Source organism: Penaeus monodon, chromosome 40, assembly GCF_015228065.2.
Source record: "Penaeus monodon isolate SGIC_2016 chromosome 40, NSTDA_Pmon_1, whole genome shotgun sequence".
Taxonomy (NCBI): domain Eukaryota; kingdom Metazoa; phylum Arthropoda; class Malacostraca; order Decapoda; family Penaeidae; genus Penaeus; species Penaeus monodon.
The window spans coordinates 28,976,249-29,003,748 of record NC_051425.1 but is presented as its reverse complement, the minus strand read 5'-3'; the positions used below and the strand labels follow the sequence as shown (position 1 = coordinate 29,003,748).

General features: G+C 41.0%; 2 protein-coding genes across 2 annotated transcripts in view; one reads left to right on the top strand and one right to left on the bottom strand.

Annotated features, from left to right (window-relative positions):
• Positions 1-8,719, bottom strand: part of LOC119597866 (short-chain dehydrogenase/reductase family 16C member 6-like) — a 9,419-nt gene extending 700 nt beyond the window's left edge. The window contains exon 1 of the mRNA XM_037947522.1: positions 8,683-8,719. The gene's annotated coding sequence lies outside the window, so the exon portion shown is untranslated. The remainder of the gene's footprint in view (positions 1-8,682) is intronic.
• Positions 8,720-10,237: 1,518 nt separating this feature from the next.
• Positions 10,238-27,500, top strand: part of LOC119597748 — a 33,731-nt gene continuing 16,468 nt past the window's right edge. Inside the window, exons 1-3 of the mRNA XM_037947358.1 lie at positions 10,238-10,539; positions 14,354-14,564; positions 26,720-26,868. Coding sequence (XP_037803286.1) covers positions 14,354-14,564; positions 26,720-26,868 — 360 coding nt within the window. The 5' untranslated portion in view covers positions 10,238-10,539. The remainder of the gene's footprint in view (positions 10,540-14,353; positions 14,565-26,719; positions 26,869-27,500) is intronic.

The window sequence follows — 27,500 nt, the reverse complement described above, 5'->3', positions numbered from 1 at the left end:
TGAAACTCAAAATCAAGGGATCTAATTTTATCAAACAGGCACTGACTGATGCAACGGCCCTTCGGTGCGGCTGGTCAGTGGAAGGTCTACCCAGCCTGGGCCCACGTGGATCCTTCGATGTTGGTCATGCAACAGTTCAAAAAGGATGACTTGTCTTCGCCATAATGAGGTGTAAAATGCAGCAACCAAAACGCAAGATATTTGTCTTAGCGTTACAGCAGAGCCAACTGCAAAGCCTTTGGAAGACGAAAGATTGACCCCCAACGGTGAGCTGATCAGTCGAAGCAGGTGAACGAGGACTCCGGACACGTGGCCAGAGCTTTTTCTTGGAGACCCGAACCTGCGAGTCTCGGGTCCTTGCCATCGGGTTTAAAAATTTCCAGCAGCTCAGAGGCGAAATGAAGATGGTCTAATGCGTATTCAACAATAATCCAAAACATAGAAGAACGAATTTTGTCAACACTATTTCATCCAACCTCAGAGGGAATGGTCTTTAGGCTGTCTTTCTATACTATGCCAGCGGATGTCATGTCAGGGAATAATATTGACAAGCTGCTTAGACGTGGTGTCACTTGCCGTTCTTGCTTCTCCAGTCTGGTCAGCCGCGCCCGGGAAACCTTCAACCAGTGCGCCCCGGGCCTCTCCCGCGGAATTGACTATGAAGCAGCACCACCGAGAGCCGCATTGGAACGCGACTCAACGAGTGAAAGCAGTGCGGACGAGAATGCGATATGTACCCTCTCGGGGAAGTAATAGATGGCGGCGCGGGCATGACTATCGGGCAGGATGGAGGACATTCAAGTTATAAAAAGAATAAATCAAACCAAATCAAATAAGAATGTAGTTCTAGTAGTAGTATTCCCTACGACTTAATGAGGAATAAGTCCTTGAATGGAGTGCTCTTATGACTGACTCCTAAATTCACTGCGGTTTAGAAACAAAACAAGCAAGAGTTTATATCGCTGTTTGGACGAGGTGTCGCCTAACTTTCTCGCTTCGCCGATCTCTTCTCCAGTGCCGGATAGGAACTCATTTGTCTATATTTAAAGCTGCCTCCCTCTGCGGAACGGCCTACGGACTGGAAGCGAATGAACCGGTAAATGCAGCGGAAGGTATTGTGCCGCATGCATGCTGCAGGTTATGTAATGAATAGTGGCGTAAGTTTATAACGAAGGTGCGTCGGCCTCGCACGGCCGAGTGTCGGCTTTGGTGCCATCAGTAGGGTATGGGACGACGATGGCAGCTGGAAAAGCAATGTAAAAATAATTACATGCGGCCGAGTCCTATTCTGCTTGAAACAGATTACACGGATTTTAACGAAAATAAATCTTTAAAAAAACATGCGCAGATCCATATTTTGCATGCGGAACATATAGTCATATCTGTTGAACATAAATATGAACAGAATTAAACTTAAGTAAAGTAGATATAAAACATACAGATTCACGTGGCAGATTTTATTCTGAAGAAGACGACTGTCAATCTCACTGACCCAGATAAACTGAGCCTCTGGACTAGGCCACTTTCAGTCATTACCTCAGCTCAATTGCAAGTGGATTAAGCCAATTCAAAAATACCGAAAAGGCGCAATCAGAGAAAATCTGGCAACATAAAAGTGAAAAATAGTTTAAACTTCACTTTTTCAAAAACAAAATTTTGAGCAGTAATATAAAATACATATTTTCGCCAACACATCTTTTCATTACTTCTAAACAGAAGTAATGTTTAACTAAGACACACTTCTTCCCCACATAATGATGCAATTCATAAATGAAAGTCGCAGCTTCCAGTTCATACACAGATCTCAAGCATAAGTCAAGAAGTTTGAAAAAAATTACTTACCGCACCACCCGCTTTGACCCAGCGACTGACTATAGCTTCAATATACAATGAGTAATAATGAAAATAACAATAACAGTACTAAAACACTGCCTCAGTAATACCACTTGTATAAATTGTTTTGAATATTTTTTTTTGTAATTTGCGTTTGCGTTTGTGTGTCTCTAAGAGCGGGAGAGGGAGAGGGAGAGGGAGAGGGAGAGAGAGGGAGGGAGATAGATAGATAGATAGAGGGAGGGAGGGGGAGGAGATTAGGCCCTCTCTTCGAAAAAAAATCATAAGTATACTCTAAACACTAACCGCACAGAATATGCGTAATACCAGTGTGTGTGTGTGTGTGTGTGTGTGTGTGTGTGTGTGTGTGTGTGGTGTGTGTGTGTGTGTGTGTGTGTGTGTGTGTGTAGGTGTGTGTGTGTGGTGTGAGAGAGAGAGAGAGAGAGAGAGAGAGAGAGAGAGAGAGAGAGAGAGAGAGAGAGAGAGAGAGAGAGAGAGAGAGAGAGAGAGAGAGAGGAGGATAGAAGGGAGGGAGGGAGGGGAAGGGGGGGTTGAGGAGAGGGAGGGGGGAGAGGGAGGAAGAGAGGGAGGAAGAGAGGGAGGGAGAGGAGAGAGAGAGAGAGAGAGAGAGAGAGAGAGAGAGAGAGAGAGAGAGAGAGAGAGAGAGAGAGAGAGAGAGAGAGAGAGAGAGAGAGAAAGAGAGAGGGAGGAGGGAGAGAGGGAGGAGAGACGGAGAGAGGGAGGGAGGGAGAGAGGGAGAGAGAGAGAGAGAGAGAGAGAGAGAGAGAGAGAGAGAGAGAGAGAGAGAGAGAGAGTTGATTTAATTTGATAAATTATTTACAGAACAGTGTACATGCCTGCAAAAAGCCAGGGTAAGATACCAAAGTATCTATCCAACTGGCTGTGCTTCTATTCGTGTAGAGGGCTATTAGTCAAACATTATTGTTATATACATGCCTGATGAGCTGTGCTAATATCACTATATAAAAATATCACTTGGGTGGTAAAAAAACTTTTATATCACTAATCATGTCAAAGACAACACCAGTGTCTATAATAAAGTTAATATAACATCATACAAGTTGAAATCTGTGTACAGTACTATGATCGATACGGATGCAGTTTTTGTAGAATGGTAAGATTATGCGACTGGGCGTCTTGCCAAGTTGCCGTGGTGATATGAAACTGGTTTTTGCCTCCAAAAATGCATCCTGGACATAAGGTATGTGTATGATATCTATGCGTGTCTAGTTAAACGCAACCTGCAGTTCGCGACAGTCATGATAGGACTTTATAGGATGATCTATATCTGATGTGCCAGCAATACTTCGCAATGCCAAATATTACCATTTCGTCTTTTTTCATCTTATGAGTGGTCCATACTGACCCTCATAATCTCGAAGACAGCTAATAACACGTATTTCATGATGGAGAGATAGCGGCACAACATAAATGGATTTCATGGGAGAAAGTGAATCTGGCTAACGATCGCTCTGTCACAATGATATTCCGATATGAGAGGGTATTCAGTATAAGTGGACACCTTGGATACCTGTTCTGATAGTTAGACATTTCGGGAAGGATATTTCTAGTACCATGTTTTCTGCATTAAAACGCAGTGAGCTATGGAAAGCGCCTGGCTTCAGTAAAGACAAGTCAAGTGTCGCTGCTGCTCATACCTTTCTTAAGGGCATGATATATGGTACTGACTCGCATCAGTTGTGCTGTCCAGTGGTGAAATACCACACACTTTCTCAAAAACTATATCAGGAATTAGCTACACCTAATACTGTGCTCCATGAGGGACCAAGGAGGCATCCAGTAGACTTGCAAGTGGGGGAATGAATGAGGGGGATGTAGTAGCCATCTGATATATTTCAAGTAAGGGCTGTTAGTCCGTTTTTGAAGCAATGGATTTGGGCCGTTAGTGTACATATAAGCATGTACATGAGTCTGTGCCAAGGAGCAGTAAGTACTGCTTACTGAATGTTTAAATAGCTGCGTTTTCCAACATGAAGAACATAAGATATGAGCAGTTTAGTTTTACATTCTAAGTTGGGAATGTATGAGATGGAGTATCGAGGGCGGGTATGACTAAAATCTAGAAGTTATCATCGTTGAGAGAATATGTAGAGATTTGTGGTCGGGGTAGAATCTGCAGGAGTCTGAGCCAAGTATGTGTTAACTTGGATGACGCGACGTGAATAGAGCGGGGAGGTCTAGCTCTTTCCTCATGACGAGAACTTTGGCAGAGCAGGGCACAAGTATAATTCATGGCCTTGTTCTGTAAAAATTCAGGGGTTTGAGGGACTTGGTGAAACAACAAGAATGGCTGAATCGTCTATCATGCGACCGAAAAGGGAGATATACATCAAACTTAGAACTCGCAGGGAGGCATTATCTGTTACTTATGTATGGCAAGGGTGTTATAAACCTCAAGGCAAACGTTTCCTGCTGTTTTTGAGCAAATCCTTGGGAAAGTGTGAGCTGCAGGACATGAGGTGGAGACTGGTCACCATAACACCAGATATTTATAGGTTGGTCGTTCTTGCAATCAGTTTGTCTCCTAACCTGGAAGGTAAGGTAGTTTACAAGATCTCGAAAATACTTAGTTTTGATTTGGGTGGATATGAGACCGAGGGCAGCAAACTTTTGCACCGCCGTAGAATGTAATCCCCCCTATCAAAATAACTGAATAAGAATCCATCAGCATATGTGATGCTGCATAGGTTTCCTAACTCATCGTGAGTTTGTAAAGAGAGTGGATAAAGTATATAAAATGTAGGGGACAATACTCCTAAGGTGGAGTGTCTAGTCTATTCGCCATAAGCACTTAGGGTGCCTTGTTACCACACTTTTGCTCTGCGCAAACAGATAGATAAGCTAATCCCTAGCAGAAGCTTGCCCGGAACTCCCAAGAAGGTAGTCATGGAGGATTGCTGTAGGGGAGGCTATGTCCGATGCTCCCTTAAAATCTATGAAGTAAGAAGACTGCATTAACTTCCACGTAGGTCTGTGATAAAACACATTTGTGTTCCTATCCCTAGGAAAAGCCAAAAGACAGATGATGAATCAGGTCCTTGAATCTGTGGGTAAACGAGATAAGGGAGGATTCTTTCCAGGTTTTAGACAGGCAGGACGTCTGAGATACTGGTCTATATTCAATCAGGCCGTCCTGCGCTTTGGGATGGGAATGATGGTTGCTGGTTTCAAGTGGTAGGCAAGATGCTGCTGTGCTAGTAAGTTGAAGAGATCAAGAAGAGGATTTTTCCCCTCTACTGTACCTTTGCAGAAGTCGGATGAGTCATAAGTGATCCATCATCCCCATGTGCAGGGATTTTGCTAGTCTTAATGGCTGCAAGGAGTTCTTCCCTTGGAAATGGTGAATCAGATCATCTAAGAGGTGCACTGATAATCAATTTCGTTTTATGGCTGTTTTAAAGGGAGCATCTGTGTGTGGATAATGGAGACGATCAATAGAAGAGTCCTCACACATTTTTGAAGGAGAGATGAGGGCTACCTATCTGGATGGGGTTGGGTGTATACTGCCTGTATTCGCCTTAATCTGCTTATTCCCATGCACCGTACCAGGTGTCATGGAGTCAATGATTCTGCAAGGCATAAATCTTCTCCCGTTTTCTGTTAACTCATTGATCTTTTACTAAAAAAATCAAGGATCCCTAGCAAGTACGGGTTTTTCCCAGGTGGTCGTAGTTGACGTACTGTAGATCGGTATGAGCCTTCTAAGAAGATTTATCTCAGTGTCTTTGTTCAAGTTGGTGTGAACGTTACTATGGACACCGGGGATAAGACCCGAGCTTTGCAGGGCGTTAGTTTGAAGCGAGTAATGATGTTGCAACTGTTGACAGAGAGTTTCAGTAAAGTGATCCAGGCTCGGTAGGCGTAAAGTCTCATACCAGCAGGCAATTATTTCAATGAATCATCATGATATTTAGTAGCAGGTGGTAACGAAGGCGTGTCTGGGGTGGGGATCTTTTGTAAAAAGGAAAGAGTTATACTTAATGCCAGTGATCAACTAACTAAGAGTGGGATGACTTGCAGTGGTTTGGCTAGTGTGTGCTCGATTGTATAGATGCTATATAGCCAGTTTGCGCCCAGATAATGAGTTTTTTCAAGGGCAAAAAGGTGTATGGGTCACTAGATTTTTGGCGAGAGTATAATAACCTTACCGTTTTGCAATGGTACTTTCCCTCGGAGCCTAGGAGAGGGAGGCCGAGCATTAAAATCCCCACACAACGTAAGACACTATGTATAAGCGAGTGAGGCACACTCCACTTCATGTGGATTGTATACATTAATGATGGTGATAGATTACCATCAGAAAAGAAAAAATGTTAATACTAAGTATTCAACGCAGGTGTTGTTCAGATTGTCTCAATCACTTTCATGGAACATTGAGTTCTTTATGCAATGCCAAACGGATATTAGCAAATATTGGCTGTCATACATGTATATCATGCAATTTTTAGACATAACGAGCACTAGTTTGGACTTCCTGAAAGGCAACACGCATCAACATTTTCGGAGTGAAGGTACGGGAGAGAGTGGCTTGCGTTTCTGTAAACTGTCTATGTTCCAGGTAATACATCAGGAGATTACTGTGAGACATGTTACTTGACCATTCCAAGGCCCACTACAAGGTGTGCTGTTGACGAGGAGGAACGTAAACATCTTTCCTGAACGTGAGATGTTGTGCCATTTGCTGTTGCATCATGAAACACATCGCTTCCATTCTGCGAAGAGCATCTGTAGCAGATCTAATTTCTCCGTTGGACTATTGTTTGTCATGCTGCAGTGAGGGCTGAGCTGTATAATGATGCTAAGCGGTGCAGCAGATGGCAACTCAGGTTGAGTACTGCAGATGGTCGAAGCTGGTGCAGAAGCTGATGCAAGCATGTGGTGCTAGGGGTTGTGACTGCAGCAGTGCTGAGCTGTTGCCTGATACTTGAATTGACGGAACTGGAACTCCTGTTGGTGTTGGTACTGTGGCCGAGTGCCATGGCTTCCTCTGCAGGGGGCCACCACTGTTGGACCTCCGCAGTGTGGGAATCCCCCACATATACGAGCGGGGCTGGAGGGGCTAGTTGGCGGGGGGAGGCGGCTGCTGTTTTTTTTATCATTTGTTTTTCTGTCCTTGGGGAGCGAGAGCGAGAGAGGAGAGAGAAGAGAGGACAATACTCCACCCTTGGGAGTACCTAGTTCTAATTCGCCATAGCACTGTAGGTGCTTAGTACCAACTTTGCTCTTCTTCAAAGATAGATAATCCTTAATCCATAGCAGGAAGCTGACGAGAGAGAGAGAGACGAGAGAGAGAGAGGAGAGAGAGAAAAGAAAGAGAGAGACGAGAGAGAGAGAGAGACGAGAGAGGAGAGAAGAGAAGAGACAATAAGAGAGAGAGATGAGAGAGGTAGAGAGAGAGAGAGAAAGAGAGAGAGAGAAGAGAGAGAGAGAGCGAGAGAGAGAGAAGAGAGAGAAAGAGAGAGAGAGAAGAGAGAGAAAGAAAGAGAAAAAAAGAAGAGAGAGAAAAGAAGGAAGAAAGAAAGAAAGGAGAAGAAGAAAGAGAAAGAGAAAGAAGGAAGAGAGAGAGAGAGAGAGAGAGAGAGAGAGAGAGAGAGAGAGAGAGAGAGAGAGAGAGAGAGAGAGAGAGAGAGAGAGAGTCAAGCACAGACGCTGATCATAAGTTTCCTTTAAGCCTGTGACAATCCAGCATACACGAGGATCCCAGCGTCATGCAAGTCATGGATCATTTCCCCAAAAGAGTCACGCTAGAAACTGCTATATTCTTCTCCCTCTCTCTATCTCCTTCTCCTTCTCCATTCCCCATCTTCTTTCGCTCTTCTCTTTCTCTATTTCTCTATTACTTATTGCTGATTATACAGGAAAAAACGGTTAATAGAACAGATACACCATTCGAATAATTAACGTTTAAACATAACCGCAAGCAGTAATATTATCATTTACATACCGTTACCCCATAGTACAGCCAAAACAACTATATATCTTTCCGAGACTATGACGTTGCTGTTTATTATTATGTAACTCAAATCAACCTTGTTCTGCCTTGTACTGACTACTTTTTCATTAATTACGGATCGACCATTGCAATTAAATCAGAGATGGATGGATGGATGCAGAGACTGACTGATAGATATATAGATAAATACACATACAGAGAAAGAAAGAGAGAGAGAGAGTGGTGGTGGTGGTGACGATGACGATGACGATGACGATGACGATGACGATGACGATGACGGTGACGATGATGATGACGATGATGATGACGATGATGATGATGATAATGATGATAATGATGATGGTGAAGGGTAGGAGGATGGTGATGGTAATGATGGTGATTAGGTAATGGTGAAGATAATGATAATGGCTATGGATGTGACTATGATGTGAAGACGGTGATGATGATGACAGAACCAATAACACCTTTGACCTTCCTAATCGTCTGTGACTCGAACGTTGTTGGAGCGCTAGATTCATTATAAGTTAATAAGTCACTCTTTTAATTATATCACGTGTCTCAACAATCTTTAAGGAAAAGATAGTAAGAATAAACAAGCTTTCAAAAATGGATGCAACTGAAAGCATATAGTACTCAGTGCCATTTAGTACACTATCCATTTCTTTGGGTTGTCCTATTACGAAAACCTCGGTTATTTATCCTTTACGTACCGCAGTAGTTATGTCATCACTCGAAACTCACAACAATACAACACTTCCTCTATATACAACACAAAACTCTAATATATGATCACACACTTCTAACCAATACAAAGAAATCACATGCGACTATGGGTCCCAGGGACCGAAGCCTACCTCCTCTTAGCACTGTGTAACCCCGACTGGACCTGACTACCGTTGGGCGATTTGATATCGTACTCGGCGTATAGGGATATCGTACGTTGTGAGAAAGATAGTCATACTTAGTTTCGTTTATGGGGATAGTGATATTGCCATCAATGGTCGTTATTCTTGCCATTATTCCTATCTATATTATCTTAGTCATGCATCTTTATTATGAATATTTCCATGATTGTTTTTTTCATCATTATCGTTGTCACTGTTAAATTCGTCCTCGTTTTTTTTTAAAATAACATTATTTCTGGTTGCTGTTCATTTATTATTACTTTTATCATTATATCATAACATAAACAGAACCCATCTATGCCCCCTGCCATTTAAGTGCTGTCAAAACTATTATTATTACTGCTATTGTTATTATCAGTATACTTATCATATAATATAATATATTATCATTGTTATTGTTATTAATATTAAGAATCGTCAAAGCCAATAGAAAACATAAATCACCTAACTTTTGGTCTCACGAATTTTTAGATCTAAGTGTGTGTATATATATATATATATATATATATATATATATATATATATATATATATATGTGTGTGTGTGTGTGTGTGTGTGTGTGTGTGTGTGTGTGTGTGTGTGTGTGTGTGTGTGTGTGTGTGTGGGTGTGTGTGTGTGTGGTGTTTGTGTGTCTGCGTGTGTGTGTTTGTGTGTGTGTTTGTGTGTGTTTGTGTGTGTGTGTGTGTGTGTGTGTGTGTGTGTGTGTGTGTGTGTGTGTCGTGTGTGTGCATTGTTGCATATTATCGTACATCTTCACGTCGTGCTAGGAAATAGCGCTTTTATTTTCAAGGAAAACGCGTTATCGATTGTGCCACGAAGTTGAAAGTCTCATAATTTCGAATATAAGTAATATATCATTAACATGTAATGTAAGATAATGATCGAATTCAGTGCATTTGCAGATTTAATGAGATATCATGTTATTTATCGCCAATAGTCAGAAAATTAGTCCTGACATTATCCATATCCAGTTGGTTTCTAAAATGGAAAACTTATTGTAAATCGAAACTAACTAGATTCCTTATCATACGATCATCTTGATTTTCTGACAACTAATTATAGATAACACAAAACATTTAGACTCCCAACCATAGTGACCAGAACTTTAGCCATGTCATTATCAGCAATACAATAATTTATTTAAATTTTGGGATCCAGTTTCGTGATGCAGGACACCTACGGCACTGGACTCGAAACCGCAGTCATATTTTATAACAGTATGAATTATACAAAGTTAAAGGCATAAACTAACACCCATATGAACACAAGAGTGCAAACCCACTTGAAAACAATTAAATGTTCAAAGTCAATGAGAATGCAAACAGACAACAGTATAAATAAAACAAGATAATGACAAAAATAACTTTATTTGTTACAAAAGAATGCGATCGTTGTGTCCACTCCATCCTTAACACAAAGCAACATATTAACTAACGACAAGAAATCAAAACACCCAAAGATAATGGACATAATGACGATACATAAGGATAGATTAAGAGACAAGCCTTGTCGCTTTTCAAAATAACACAGAACATCATGCAGTTAGGCATACCAAATCACGAGCCAGAGATAGAGAGAATGATAGGAAAATAAAGGACCAAAAGGAGCAGACGAACGAAAGATAGAGGAGCAGAGAATGGACAACGAACGACAAGCGAGCCCTGGAAGAGAGCTCCTCCTGCGCCCACTGTAAACAACGTCGGCGCTCGCGGGAGGTGGACGCCCATCGAGGATCTGTCTGTGGACATACACTCACGTGCTCTTTGGAGCTGTAATACACTGTGAGGCAGTCTATTTCATTTTAAGGTATTGATGGTTGGGTTAGATGTTGGTGTTCGAGCAGACACGGTATGGAAATGTGTAATTATTTATTGAGATTTGTTCACTCTGACAGGTGTCATTTTGGCGTGACAGTAATTACAGATTGGCATTTCGACTCGCACTTGAGAGAATGATGATGCTTTTACCCCAGTTGTGATTGGCGTTGCTTTATAAACTGCAGATTAGGTTGGAATATGACAACCTGGAGATATGAAAATTACGAATTATCAGTTATATTGCATTTCTGACTGTCCCTGTATAGTGATGTAATGGCACTTGGGGCATTAGGTTTCTCTGTAATTTTCACAATACCTTTGTGTAACCAATTGCGACACTTTTGGTATGATGGATACCTGTCTAGTACACATATATAGTAATGTAATAATCAATCACTATATTGACTAATGCAGGAGACTGGAAGAGTACAAATAACAAAATGTTACCTATTTTTATTGCACTGAGTTATGGACTGGTCTGCCTTGAGAAATGTCATATCTGTGCAAGGAAAAAAGTCTATTATCATCTGGATAAAGCAAATCAAATGACAAATATAGAAATTGGAAAATGGCAAAAAAAGTAAAAAATGCCTATGCAGAAAAAGAAAAAATTACTTTGCAAAGGGAAGGCATGGAGTCTTATCAACATACATGAGTTTTATTGTCCTAAAAGCTGCACAAATAATCCTACTTCCTGTAGTTTGGGCCACATGTGGCCAGTGAAGCCTCCAGATTCAAGGATTTAATGAGTACATGGTCTTGATTGCTGTATTTCCCCAGCAAGGGGCTATGCCCCCCAGACCCCCTCTGATTTGCCAGATTTCCTATCTGACTGCTTCATCCATTACAGTACTCGGGACATTTAAAGAGGCAAATTTGGTTTACCTCACTTTGAAATGTAGATTGTTAGGTAGGTAGTGAATCTCCTATTTCCTTTGGGCATATTAATACACTTCACAGAATTTGGTAATACAGTATCTAAAAGACTGTTGCATATTTCATCAATCCATTGCTGCTGAGAATGGCATGTACATGCCATGGTCACTGTGTTCATCGAATGTGTTTATTATATGGATGACTCCATGAGTGTCATTGAGCAGTCAGTTACCAGTCCTACCTATTTCACTTGTTTTGTCTTTTCCATGATTCTTTAAATTATTATTATTTTATTTTATTGCTAGTAATACTGTTAATAATATTGTAATGTGAAATGATAATAATTATAACAGTAATGTTATTAATAGTATAAAAAAATATATATAAACAAAAGGAAAGGGGAAATCAGGAGAGGTCATATAGGCCTACTGATGGGCTTCTTGGTGGCTAAACTTGTGAAGTCATGTATTTGTAAACAGAATTCACAAAACAAGACTACAGTGGACATTATGAGTTCCTAATGGCATTGGGTCAAGAGATAATTTTCACAGTATTGTGAAAGAATTCAGAGCACAAGTAGCACTGTTAACAAACTTCACCTATGATGCATGATTTTAATAAATATTTCTCATTTTGAAAAATGTGTACTTAGTAATATACAGGACATGATGTATGAAAAAAATGGTGCCACCTTCACATACAAAACAGAAGATTTTTTTTTTTAAGGAAAAAGTGTCCTTTATATGCCATTAAATACAGTATATACTTTAAAAGCACAGTGCATTTTGTAAGACAGGGACCATGATTGGTCATAACATCATGACCTACTTGTGTAGAGATAGCATACCAAGTTCACTGTGCAGTAAGATAAGGCTGGTCATAGTCATGGGTAAAGTTTGGGGACTTTTCATGGATTTTTCATGCCCTAGCTTAATGCAGATTATTTCATATATCAGTTAATATATATATATTTTTTTTCTCTTTCTGATAGTGGTCTTAGAATTTCCCTATCTTAGAGATGCCATTATGTAAATGCATACCAATTTTCCAACCTCACAAAGGCCATTTTTGATCTTTGCTGTCTGTAGAGCTCAAACTTACCACTACCATAGAAGTTGAAAGAGAGAGAGAGAGAGAGAGAGAGAGAGAGAGAGAGAGAGAGAGAGAGAGAGAGAGAGAGAGAGAGAGAGAGAGAGAGAGAGAGAGAGAAAGAAAGAGAGGGAACAATAAAGGAATAAAATATGTATCTACACATATAAATAATCAAAAGATAATTGTAAACACTGAAATGTGAGACAGCTTAATATTGTTAGAGGGACACTTGGGGGAAAGGGGTGGTACACAAGGGTATTTCCATATCACTTTTTCCTGTCTACAGTGCCATGGTCAAAAGCACACTATCAAATTGTTTATATATGCATATTCTAGTATGTCATTATAAATCATTATCCATTCTCTATTACTTCCAGTCTCTTAGGAGTAGAGTTTCAAGTTTGTAAAGTGAATAAATACCCTAGTACACAAATGTATGGGTATTGTGTTCTTATTAAGAAATTCCTTGATTACTGCTACTTTATGTAGATTATGAGTGTAACCCCATTCTGTGTAGGGTTCCCTATGGTGTATAAGAAAGACATAGGAAATACTCATATTTATAACACTACCTATTACTTAACTGTACTTACACTGTAAGATCCGGACATCATTGGTCAGCTGAGGTTAGCAGTTTTAGCATCAAACAACTTTGTTTCTTGGCTGGGGCTGGTATAGGATACACTCCCTAATGCCTGAGTCTAGTACAGCTATATTCCCCTACAGGACTCCTAAAAGAACATTGTTTTCACACTACTATACACAGACTCCATACATGACTCATGTTGCATATGTGTATATTTTTATATTTATTTGTTACTGATTCTGCCTTGTAAAATGCGTATGGGTTTATTTTTAGGGATGATGTAGATGCCATATATTACAAGAAGTTATTTTATTTCTAAAGAGTTATAAAAGTTACTTAGGAATGGAGTTGTTGTGGGGATGTACATGCCATGCATTTTGAGAATTCTCCTTTTATACTTTATGTGTATTTACTATAGTGGTAAAATAGGTGGAAACAATGCCAATACTTCCTTGGCTCCCTGTCTTCTCATCTCGTCCTCTAGTTATGTACTTATACATATTTTAGAAACTAAATCGTCCAATATCTTTTTTGTAGTGGGCCACTTATATGTAACTAAAAGCTTGATCTATAAAATGAACATTAGGTGGATTCAGTGGCCAAGCAGTGAAAGCCACAGGTATTAGGAACATGTACAAGACACTTAAAGAGGTAAAATTATAGAAAGTGAATAGGTAAGGGTAGTTAGTATGCTTTCATTTATAAAGATTTAGACTCGTCCCATGTTGGTCATTCACATAGCTACTCAAAGAAGGGCCTCATTTTGTGGGGTGAAGCTTAAAAAAACTTGCCAGGCATTATGCTCCTACCACTCCAAACCTCCTGATGACAGTGAAAAAAATGCAGGAAAAACAGCTGTCAGTTTTTGAAAGGCTCAGCTTTGAGTTAGCTTAAAGTAGATACCAAAATATATTCCAAGTAGATATACTCAGTTTTGCATTTACAGGCTTTATGGGGGGTCTTCTCTCTAAGCCCCTTCTAGTCCACAAAACCTTGCTTCACCATAATGTATGGATGTGGATAACAATTCTCATACTACATGAGAATTGTACTGCACTGTACTAAAATCAAGAAGTCTTTTATATGTTAGTGGTGTTTTATTTAGAACATATATTACATGTAGTATGTATAAGGATTATTGTTATTTTAAATAATCTTGTTTTGAGTGTTAGCAATTAAACTTTCATGTTTAGAAGATTAGTTTGCTTGGAAAGTACCCAGCATTCATACAAAACATTTGCTTTAACAGATGGACCAACTGCCTCAACACATTCATGGCTCCAGCTCAGACAAGTCAAAGTTTTTTAAGTCCACAGTCTTAGGAACTTTGGCTGGCTTCCTCATACCTGTCCTGCTACCATTCTTTCACCTGGGAATCATCTCGCACTTGTGGGATGAGTTCAACTACAAAGTGGACCGCAAGGGTTGTTCTTGCTCATGCTGGGACACCATCTTCAAAGGTGAGCTGATTTGATGAAGGATTTTGAGGTAGGAAAATGAGGCAAGGCATTGTGTTATAATGAAGATGAAGATGAAAGCAGGCTCAGATGAATGAAAATTTTGTTGAAATGAAGGTAAATTATGTGAATATAAAGTGAATAAAATTGAAGCTCATAGGAATAATAAGGAAACATAAGTGAATGTGAATATTAGATAGAGAAAATGACTGCTCACAGAATGGGGATGTGTGGTCATCAACCAAATGTAACCCAGTCAGCACGAATACATGCCATGCCAATTGTAGTACAAGTTTATTTATTGTATTTACACATAGAGGGCTCTCTGCAAGTGATTAGTCACCAATGAGTCGGTTATAGTCCTTCCTATCTCCCCAGTTTATCCTCTTCCTTGACTTTTGGAAAGGATCTTTTGCATTATTTCATTGTCTTAAATGTTACCAAGGTTTTGATAACAATTTAATAATCATAACATCAATGACAATAATAACAGTATCGAAAGCAACTGTATTAAAAAGAAGAAAATATTTTCCTGCCAATTCAAGGAATGGGGAAATCAGGATCTGTCACTAGGGCTTACTGATACACTCTTTGTTGGCTGAGCTCATGTGGAGCCATCTGTATGTAACAAAATTCACAAAAAACTGCAGGGAACAGAACAAAAATCCATGGCAGTTGGATTAAGTCATTAGTTTTGTTTTTTATTTATTTTTATTTTTATTTTCTTATAGATGGCTCCACAACTTAGTCACTAAGGAGTTGGTTACTATGTCTAAAAAAAATTAATGACTGTTACTGTTATTATTGTTGATATTAATGATGTAATGATAATGATAATGTTATTATTGTTATTCTTATTAATATTGATATTAACCCATTGCCGACGGGTGGCATGTACGCACATGCCATGGCATGGCGGGACCATCTCCCGGGGGCATGTACGCACATGCCATAGAGTATGTATGGACATGCCATGAGTTTTTTTTTTTTTTTTTTTTTTTTTTTTTTTTTTTTTTTTTTTTTTTTACAATCACGGCAAAAGATTATTTTTCTGCCAGTGAAAATGTGATCAAGTCGGTTTTAACACTTTCTCATTTTTACCATGCAACAAACAAAAAAAAAATGCAACAAACCGACGATTTCAACTCCATGATGCTGCACACTGCTTATTTTATTCGAACTATAGACCAAATAATGATCAATTATAGAGTCTATATAACAACAAAAATACCCTTCAGTCTCGATTTATCAGGAAGTTTGGCAAGTAGAGACTTTAAAGAATAATGAAAACTGAAAATACAACATATCTTCATAGTTTTACGAAGAAACGGCATGGGATGCTGGTATTTGGCATGAGTGGTCGCGCATGCTAAGGCGACGATATAAGCCCCCGGCAGCGAGGCCCGGGCCACTATGAATACTACCCATCGGAAAAGGGTTAAGGATAATAATATTTGTAAGCAAGAGCACCTCAAGCCACCAGATGTGAACGAGATGAGAGATGGACTTGGGCAGATCAATGAAAGGGGTCTTAGCTTGTTGGTTTATTGTTGAAGACAGATATGATACCCCCAAAGCAACCCCCATGTCCTGGTTGATGACGAAGTGGTGGAGCTGGACCCTGTGTGGTTTGGCCTGTCTGCCATGTCTCTCTCCCTCTGTCTTACTAACGTGTCCTGTTATGCAGCGGTTCCCTTTAAGGGCGTATGTTTACTCCCATGCGAAAAGAGAAAGCCAGGCTGCATCTGCGTCTGCCCAAGGAGAAGGACAGCTGCCTGAAGTATACCATCTGATCTTGCTGTTGACAACACTTGACCACACGCAAGGCTCGTTCTTGAGCCGTCTGCAATGTTTGAAACACTGCAGTAGGGCATAGGGATACAGGTTCTGTTCAGTATCTACAGATGGTTCCTGGTGATCCTATGGTCATTTGGGTCGCCGCGTTCCAGGGTAGTGGGTGTGGTGTAGGTTACGCACTGGGTTGCAACATTCAGCAGCGAGGAGAGTTACATCGTCTTCAGAAGCTGAAATATAAGTGTAGCAGGCCAGTAAAAGGGCTAAGGAGGAGGATAATAATGTATTTGTCAATCATCTTACTAAGTTGCATGAAAAATAAGAGCATAAGAACAATTTGTCACAAGAAGGGTAATGTGTCAAGTGAGGTGTTAATTACTTTGGATTTGTTAGGATTAACGAGTTCAGTAAAGTACCATCATATTGAAGAGAGAAAAATTATTTGGACAAGAATTCCATATCTTTGGGCTAAATAGGCAAGTATTCATGCTTCGAACACAAGGCAGCTGGGCCTGAACTTAATTCTAACAGTGCGCGTCTCGGGCGTTTCAATCATATTGAGCGCAAGTGTGTGAAATATCTTGGTGTGGCAGGCGCAGAATTCCTTCGTTTACGGCCACGAGCCAGCCTTAAAATTAACTTGCGGTGATAATCTAACCACACTCATGGTCCTGCCACTGGAACCTCTTCTTTGAGGTGCAGGACTAGAGCTCCATCTTTGAGGTGATACAGCCTTTTTGTGGCTGTTTCACTGGAGAGGGAGGAAGAAAGGGTTCCAGACAATTATCTTGTAGGTCTCTGTGGTGGGTGGGGGCATGAGAGGATGAAATAACTGCTTATTTTATGGCAAGCATTTCAAACCCCCCACAACAAAGAGATACAAATGTTGATGAACCGTGCAAAGCCCAGACTACACTAGTCACTCTGAAGCCATACATGGCTTCTAGTGGCAAGAGAAAATGCAAAGCACAGGTTGACTCTGTGAGACCTGCTGCTAAAATGGACACAACATCAGCCAAAAACATGTCTGTCCACAAGATTGTCCAGCAGATGGACTCTTGTGCTGGCCTCTCCAGGCCAGCAGCCAAATCAGGAAGACCTCGGAGTAGCCCTCAGACCGAGATGGGAGCACAAGTTGAACCAGCCGAAACAGCTGCTGTTCCTACAACCACAGCCCAGAATTTAAGCCGAAAGGGTGTTCCAAAATGAGCCAGGCTGGAGACAGACTCTGAGGGTGAGTCTGGACCCCCTAGGCATTTTCCACAGTTTCAGGTTCCCTCTAAACCTGAAGGCTTTGACAATGCCAACCAACTGGTAAAAACATTGGAGATGTAGTGAAAAATCTGGTTGTCAATTCGGATTGTGGCTTGAAGCCAGACTTATCAGTGCCATAAATCAAGTGGCCTCACAGACTGTACCTAAAACTCGGCCATGGTCCAGGAGTTATAAGACGCCTGGTACTTACATAACGAGATTAAGGAAGTCAACCACAGAGTGAACATGTTTAGAAAACATTTCCGAAAGCAAAGAACCCCTGACAACCTAGCCTGCCTAAGGGAAGCAGTCAGGGATGCCAAGGAAGCTGCCAAAAGAGTCAGGCAGACTGGTGCAGGTGTTCTCTGTGAGAGCAAGTAGCTGAGAGCAAACCAACAACGCCTACAACCAGGCAGACATGCTCATTGGAGAAAAGGCAGCCGAACCCAATAACTCGGATGTTATCTTCTCGCTGAGGGAACTAAGACAAACCTACAAAAACAATTCTTGCACAGCCCAGGGCTTTGATGGGATCTCATACCCCATCATTTCCCACCTAGGACTGGCAGGTGAGCTTGCATTCCTGCAACTCATGAACAAGTCCTGGGAAACTTGCACTCTACCCTAGAGCTGGAAGAGGGCTATCATAGTTCCCATTCCAAAACCAAAGGAACCAGGGAAGTACCACCCCATCTCTCTCCTCAGCTGTCTGGGCAAGACGGCCGAGAGAATGGCACTAAACTGACTCCAATGGAAAATGGGACCCCCACATGAACACCTTCATGGGGCATGAGCACAGCACACAGCATAGCCATGAGCACAGCACACAGTATAGCTACACTAATAAGCAAAAACAGTATTGTCACTTGTGTATTCCTAGACCTGGAGAAGGCTTTTGAATTAGCAAGTCCTCTTGCTATTCAGGAGCTCTTGCTATTCAGGAGACCCTAATCCAGAAGGGAATCAGAGGAAGGTTCCTGGTTTTGATAGGTGACTATCTCAGGAACAGAACAGCCAAAGTCAGATTCCAAGGTCACCTATCACAGCACATGCCTCTAGAAAATGGAACACCTCAGGGTGGGGTCCACAGTCCAGCCCTTTTCAACACCCTGATGTCCTGCATCCTCAGCATACACCTCCCAGTGGGGTTCAAGATCATCAATGCAGACGATCTTGCAGTTATCTCCACTGGACCACACTGCCTAAGTAAAGCTCAGCGCTGTCTGGATCTAGTATCTGAGGAGGGCTGTAGGACAGGACTGAAGATCTCTGCAGCCAAATCCAAAGCCAAGGCTCTGAGACAATGTTCAAGGCACAAGTCTGAGGATTCAGGGAATGGACTTAGAATGAGTCCAGGTCTTCCAGTACCTTGGGGTAATGATTGAACAGACCCTCACCTTTAAAAAGGAGGTCCTGTACATGGTTGACTGAACCAAAGCAAGACTGTCTGTCATGAGAGCAATGTCTGGGAGACACATAGGAGCTAGAAATAAAGTACTAAGATCATTCTATGTACATGCCATCCATCCCATTGTGGACTATGCTCCTGTCTCACTGATTGCCTTAAAGCTTAGATTAAGAGAAAAATTGGAGACAGTTCAAAATGAAGCTGCCAGGATCAGTCTGGGTGCCCCAATGTGGAGGAAGACCCTCAACCTTCTCATGGAGGCAAACCTTCTACCCCTGGAATCAGGAATTGATCTAATGGCAGCTCAGTTCCTTTCAAAGGTCATCCAAACTCCCAGGAACACATACATGAGACAAAAAATAGTCACACACCTAAAACAAGACCACGAGCTGTTTGCAAACAACTGGCTGCCTCACACAGCCAGGATGTTGATATGCTATCAGCTCAAAGAGCAACTACTTGCCAAGGGCATGGACTCCCCCGACCCCGACTTTACTGAAGCCCTGCCGTGGGCACTTGTCAAGGAAAAATGATCAATACACCGTGCCTAGCCTAAAGGCAGAAACTGAGAGGGTCATTGCAGCCATCACTCCTCCGTGTAGTAGAACCTACTTCATGGATGAATCAATCGATCCCTCAAACCACACTGCAGGTTCCGGCTTTGTAGCAAGGGATGCAATACAATCCATGAGGGTAACAGACAACGCCTCCTCACTACAGGCAATTGCAGTTGCGGTCATGGGAGCCCTAGCCCATGCATCCCTGAGGGAAGGACAGTGGTTATACATATAGACTCCAGGGCAGCCATTGACTGTCTACAGCAAAGCTCACCTAAACACAGTGGTCAGGAGGTAGATACCTCCTGACCACTGTCCTCACCATAGCACAGAGGATTCTTGCTCAAGGTAGAAGAATAGTCATAAACTGGGTCCCTAGCCACACAGGCATCAGAGGGAATGAGCTTGCTGACAAACTAGCTGACATTGGCAGGGGTATACCCCCAAATCCCATGATCATAAACCGAGCCAAAAAATCTTAAGGCAGAAGTGTAATGCCACAGCTTGTGCCCTCCTCCTGCAACTTCACAGAGAGAAAACGAGATCCTCCCCCTCGGCCAGATGGTACTCAGATGCCACAGGCTATGAGCCACTGGCACTCTCTGAAGCAATCAATAGAGGTACTGAAGTCATTCTTCACAGAATCAGACTAGGTTACTATAGCACATGGGCAGATCATAGAGACAATTGACCATGGAGACAGGTGTTGCATGAACTGTGGCGAGCTGAACGCCACGGTACATTACTTAATTAAAGAATTGTGAGTACACAATTTCTGAGACAAGGTCCGCCCACAACAGCTGCCAGGCTGGTAAAGAGATTATGCCGCATGCTTACATCATGGCTGCAGGAGCACCTTTTGGCAATCATAGAGTGTCAGAGAGTAAAATGAAATAGCCATAAATAGCTGACACAGACCGGGCCATGTGTATGAAGACTTGAGTGAAGCCAGAACTTCGCAAATCTCAAACGAACGAACGAATGAAGTATAACCTAACAGTGCGTGTCTCGGGTACTTCAATTGTATGAGCGTAATTCTCGGTGTGGCGGGCGCAGAATTCCTTTGTTTACAGCCATGAGCCTTAAAATTAACTTGTGGTGATAATCATCAATATTGAGATTTGCGAAGTTCTAGCTTCGCCCAGGCCATATATGGAATCCATATATGGCCCGGCAGTGTCAGCTTTTTATGGCTGTTTCATTTGGTTCTCTGACACTCGATGCTTACCGCGGCTGTGGGATTGCCAGCAAGCGCTCCTGTAGCCGTGGTGTAAGCATATCGCATAATCTCTTTACCAGCACGACAGCTGTGTTTGGTGGACCCTGTCTCAGGAATTGTGTGTGTTCACAATTCTCTAAGTAATGTACGAGTGTGGCGTTCGGTGAGCCGAACACCACACAGGGTAAAGGAGTTCGTAGTGATGGCTGGCCATTAAGGGAGGCACTTTGACAGGAGTAGCTTGTCGGTAGATAGCATGGATCAGCAACAGGCGTCGGTGAGGTACGAGGTGGTAGGTGAATTAGCATCAGTGTTGAGGTTCTAGAACACCGCTGCCATCAGATGTAAGCAAGAGACCACCGCAAGCCATTATTATTGTTATAGTTATTATTATTATTGTTGTTATTGCTATTCTTATTCTTATCACCATTACTATTACTTTTATTATAATTGATGTTATTATCATCATAATTATCACTTTTTTATTATTATTCTTTGAATTGTTATTATTATAATGGAATAGTAATATTAACCCTTCACCCCCCCCCCCCCCAAAAAAAAAAAAAAAAAAAAAAAAAAAAAATATATATATATATATATATATATATATATATGTATATAGATATAAATATAAATATATATATATATATATATATATATATATATTTATATATAAAAATATATGAATATATGAATATATATAATAAATATATATATATATATATATATATATATATATATATATATATATATATATATATATATATATGTATAATATGTATAGGGAATGTTATAAACAAATAGGAGTAATAATAATTGACAATGCACTCCTCATGTATTATCATCATCATCTTCTTCAAGGGGCTAACGCCGACTGGGGCACATGGCCGCATCCACCCTTCACTTCCAAGCATGAGGGTCCTCATGGTGAGTCTCCAGGCAGGTCCTTGGCCCATCTCTAATTCCTTGTGACAGGTCTCATCAAGCTGCCCATCAGGCTTTGCCTCATTGCTAATGCATCAAGAGCCACCAACAGTGACTCCAAGGACTCAGATAGGATAGCAACATCATTGGCAAAGTCAAGGTCTGTGACTTTGATATTGCCTAGTGTTGCTCCACACTGACTTTGGCTAATAGCTCTGCCCATTATCATGCAGGTGTTGAAAAGTGTTGGTGCAAGGACACAGCCTTGCCTTACCCCTGAATTAACAGGGAAAAGGTTTGACAGGCCCCTACCACACTTTACAGCACTTTCATTACCGGTATATAGGCTTACTATTAGGCCAATAATCTGTGATGGAATTTCCCAGAGTCTCAGAATCTCCTATAGCAATTCACGATGCACTGAGTCTAAAGCCTTCTTGGGGTCAATGTAGGCTGCAAGCAACCCGCGACCAAACACACGGCGGTGTTCCACAGTTACTCAAAGCACTAGTATACGGTCTATTGTGGACTTGCCAGAAGTGAATCCAGACTGCTCCGGTCTCTGGTGCCTTAGTAAGTGGTTGCAGATCTGTTACAGAAAAATGTGGGTGAAAACTTTGCCTGGTATGACCTCAGCAGGTCAGCGGGAATGGTACCAGACTGCCAGATGGCAGTCAAGACTGCATGCAAACCCCGAGCCATAGGCTCACCCCCAGCCTTTAGAAGTTCAGCAGGGATATCACACATGCCTGAGGCTTTCCCACTCTTAAGCTTAGCAATCAGTTAGGGTAGGAGGTTCCTCGTTGATGGGTGGGTCCTGCACAGGTATTGTGACATAGCTTGCATCCAAGCTAACGGTTGGAGGGTTTACCTGGTACAACTGCTCCAAATACTCAGCCCAGCATTCACAAACCCCAACAGGATCTGAGATGATCTGTCCATCCACTGAACGGACTACAGTCATCTGCGAGGAGGTCTTAGAGTTCAGCTTTCTCAGGGCTTGGTAGGCAGGGCGAAGGTCATTTACCAAGAAATGGCCATCAACCTCCTCAGCAAGATTCCTGATGATCTGTTCGTTGTTCCTTCTCAGCAGTGTCTGAGCCCTTCAAACCAAAAAGTGACGCAAGACCTGATTGCCATTCAGCCGAGCCATGAGACATGCTTCAGTGGCCTTCAGTGTCTCCAGGGAGATGGAATTTTGCCATGCCCTCGGGCGTACACCAGTGGACTCCTGCACTGCTTCAAGTGTTTCATGCTTGGAGAACTCCCACTGAGCAGCTGGGTCCATCAGGTTATCAATTTCTGTGAATCGATCAGAGACTGCCATGGTGAACCCACAGGCCCACTCCTCCCTCAGTCTGTCCAAGTGAAACACCTTAGAGTGGCCACTGGAGGGACAGGAAGTTTTGAAGTGGACCTGTAGGGTAGCCACAACCAGCCTATGGTCAGTGCCACAGAACTTAGCACTCCGGTAAACTATACAGTTCTGGAGGATCCTCCATTACATACTATCAAGAATGTGGTCGATCTCCTTGGTCACTGTATCTGTCCAGAACAAGAATAGTGCGAATAGCTCTCATTCATCTCTGCCACGAATGAGAGTTTGGTGTAGATTGCCTCTTTCACATCGAGTTTGCAAACATCAACAATAAGAGACATGAATCCAAAAGCATGTTTCAGTCTCGATGCCATAATACGCTCATCAACCGGTGTCACCTCAACTACCAAGACTGAAGTTGGCTGGAGATGGCTATGGCTACTCCCTGGAGGTGATGACCATTGCTGCAGTCTGACCAGTAGTAGGTGTACCCATCCATACTGATCATGCCACTGCAAGGTCTTCTCACCTCCGAGAGGGCAGCCACCAATTCCCTCGATAGCAGAGGTAACCACTCCTCCTGCCGCAAGGACCGAATGTACCAAGCACCTACACAGGTAGCTCGCCTGAGGTTTAGCCTCGGGCAATCGCTCCGAGTGTACGCCACCTCTGCCACTCCCGCCGACGCTGCCCAAAATAAAAGGGGTCAGTAGGCTGTGGGCCCCCCATCCACTTGTAGGGTTCCCTACAAGCTTCGTGGTGGGTTGGCGCTTGCCAGGGTGCAAGCGGGACAAGTAACTCTCATTCCCATACGGCGCCTCGACATTTACCCTCCCGACAGGACCCACAGCCCACATTGCTTGCTGGGTGGGAGGGACAGCATATCCATTTATTGTAGGCATTGCCAGTGAGTTATCTGTGGGGAGGAGGGCTGGCAAGGCCCACCTCCCCCGAGCCACCAAATTACCCCAGGGTGGCTAAGGGGCAGGAGTTGGTACGGAACCAGGGCATATCCACACATTGATGGGGCCTCCTCTTGCTAGCCTGTGACTGCAAGGTGCCCAGTATCCATGGGTGGCAACAAGGAGGCACTGCAGAAGTCTCGATGATGGAGAGGCTGTGAACTGGTAGGGGAGGCTAGCCAGTGGTGGTAGCTGCAAGTAAGAAGGCATGCAAGCACTTAACACTATCTAGGCCACCACACCAAAGCTTCACATCACCTAATGGATTCTATAGCATGTAATCTTTGATGTGATACTAAATATGTCCAGTGTTCCTCCTTTTACCAGATTTGAATGGATTATAGTGAAATATGATGATAAGTAAACAATAAGTAAGAGGAAAATCCAAGGAAAATCATCTGGGAATTCAAATGTTTGAACCTTTGTTTGCTTGAAATGTGGCTTGAAATATTATTTCCTAATGCAAGGGTGTCAAACATGTGGCCCGCCATGCTCCTATGTGCAGCCTACAGCTCATTTGCTATTTCAGTCTTACAGTCACCCATCTAACATGATTAATTAACCCTTTGCCGACGGGTGGTATTCATAGTGGCCTGGGCCCTGCTGCCGTGGGCTCATATTGTCACTCTAGCATGCGCAACCGCTCATGCCCAATACCAGCATCCCTTGTCTATTCTTTGTAATACTAAGAACCTATGTTGTATTTTCAGTATTATTATTTTCTAAGGTCTCTATTTGCCATATTTTCTGATAAATCAAGACTGTAGGATATTTTTGTTGTTATATACTCCATAGTTGATCATTATTCACTCTATAGTCTGAATAAAATAAGCAGTGTGTGGTATCATGGAGTTGAAACCGTAGGTTTTGTTGTATTTTCTTTTGCATTTTTTTCAAGTTATTTTATAAGATAAACTTTAGTTTCAACAGGTTTATATTACCACTTCCATATAGATATAATTTTTTGTTGAGTGTTTTTATAAATACGTGATTTTTTTTTCCGTTCGTTCGTTCGTTCGTTTCTTCTTCCCTGATCCTTCACTTGACTTAACCATTTTGGACATCTATGTCACACTCTCAACCTCCACCCACTCCCGCAATACTCACAAATACACGTACGTACATGTAAACATGCATATACTCACGTACACAAACACACACACATACATGCACAAACGCATACACATGCACACACACACACATACGCACATGCACACGCACACGCACAAATGCAAACACATGCACACACACACACACACACACACACACACACACACACACACACACACACACACACACACACACACACACACACACACACACACAAACACACATATATGTATATATATATATACACACATATATATATATATGTATATATATATATACACATATATATATATATATATATATATATATATATATATATATATATATATATATATATATATATATGTATATATATATATGTATATATATAAAAAAACAAAAAAACTCATGGCAAGGTCATACATGCCACCTGGCAGATAGTCCAAGCACGTACATGCCCCCATTGGCAAAGGGTTAAGCCAGTTCTCCCGTCTTTTAAGATTATTTGTTACAATCAATTTTTTTTTCTATCATTGTGATTTTGAATGAAATATCTTCCTGCATTTTATGTCAACCATATAACCATTTCATCACACTGAATCCTGATTATCTGGCCTGTATACTGTATACTAAAGTGAAATGTGGCCCTTTGTCCTTGTCATATTTTGAGTTTTCCATATTATGGCCAGTTATGTATCAGTTATTTACCAGATTATTATATATGTATTTAGTAAATCTACCTGAGGAAATATTCAAAAAGTGGGTTTCTAGAATGGTTCTTTTTGTATATTTTTTTATATAACTAACACTTAACAGATTGCAACAAGTTTTATTTCAGTGTACACATTCTGAGCTTTCTTTTTATTTTAACACTATTTTGTTAACAAAATGGTGATTGTAAAAATAAAAGATGACCAAACGTCTTTTTTTTTGTGTGTGACTATTATTATTATTATTATTATTATTATTATTATTATTATTATTATTATTATTATTATTATTTTATGCAAGGGGTGAATACTCTTTTAGGGTTCTTTCTTTCATTGGAAAGACCATTCAGATGTAAGCAAAGCATCATGTTTTGATATTTTTTATTTCAAAGAAAAGAGAAAAGGAAAGGAATTTTTTAATGTTTGTGAGGGAAAATTGTGTCTTACTCGGAAATCATGTACCTGAAAGACTCTTAGAATATTGCCGTTTTGGAAGATTAGGCAAAGATTAGTTGGTTTTATGATATAATTTTTGTGTGTATTTGAGAAATTTTATGTAAGTTTCCAGCTTCCAGAGAGGGACAATTATTCCCAATGGGGATAACTTGAAAAACCATAGCTCAAAAGAAATGTAAAGGTATGGCTTACTGGAAGAGGGATAGCAATATATTAAAATTTTGTATATGTGATTACAAATTTGGGCTATTTTCCCTTTTCTAGATTTCATTTTATCCTAGATGGGTTTTACCAGGCTATGCTGTTTCACAGTATTTCAGGGCAAGTTTACAAAACTTATCTTTCCTAAATAATTAATAGACATTTTTGTGTATTTTATTTTTCATAATAAATCTATAAACAATAAGTAGAAAATCTACCCAAATCTATGATTTTCATTTTCACCATTTTTTCCACATGTGACTCAGGCATCTATGAACGAGGTCCATCTGGCTATAAGCACATTTACTTCAACATCACATCCAACACCTTCAAAATCTGGATGGTGACTGTCCTCTCCATTCTTTTGATTTACGAGTCAGTCAAGAGGACCCTGCGGCTCCATTTTTCTGGTCAGGTGAGAAGGGAACATAATCACTCAACCATTGATGGAAATGGGTTCTGGGAAATGGTATGTGTATCCAGGATTTATGCTCAAGCATGAGATTATACTCTGAAGCATTATCAGCAAATAGCATTGACTGTCATTGTTTTCATCTTTTTTCTTTTTTGTTTGATTGTTTTTTTATGTGTATTCTAAAGTGTGATTATTTCTCAAAGATGCTAAAAATTAATGCATATTATTATTTATTTAGTGATGAACACTTAATGAATGACATAATAATGTATAAAAGGAAAACACATTTTTATTAATGGAAACTTGACAAAAGCTAGGTGATGATAAGTGTCTCCATTAGTAGACACAAGATATTAAGAAATTGGAAAATTAAGAAATGGTAAATTAAGAATTAAGAAAAAAAATACATATCCCCATTTCTGTCTCGTGTGTTCATTGCTTTTATTCATTCTTTTAGTTAATGTGGCTTCCTTGAAGGTGTGAATTTCATGGGGCAGCTTTTTTAACTGCAGCTCAAAGCAAGAGGAGTTCTAAAATTGTTTCATATAATAATTTGTATTCTCTTCTGCTTTTTCTTTTTTTTTCTTCCTCTTCTTTCTCTTCCTCTTCCTCTTCCTCTTCTTTTTCTTCAC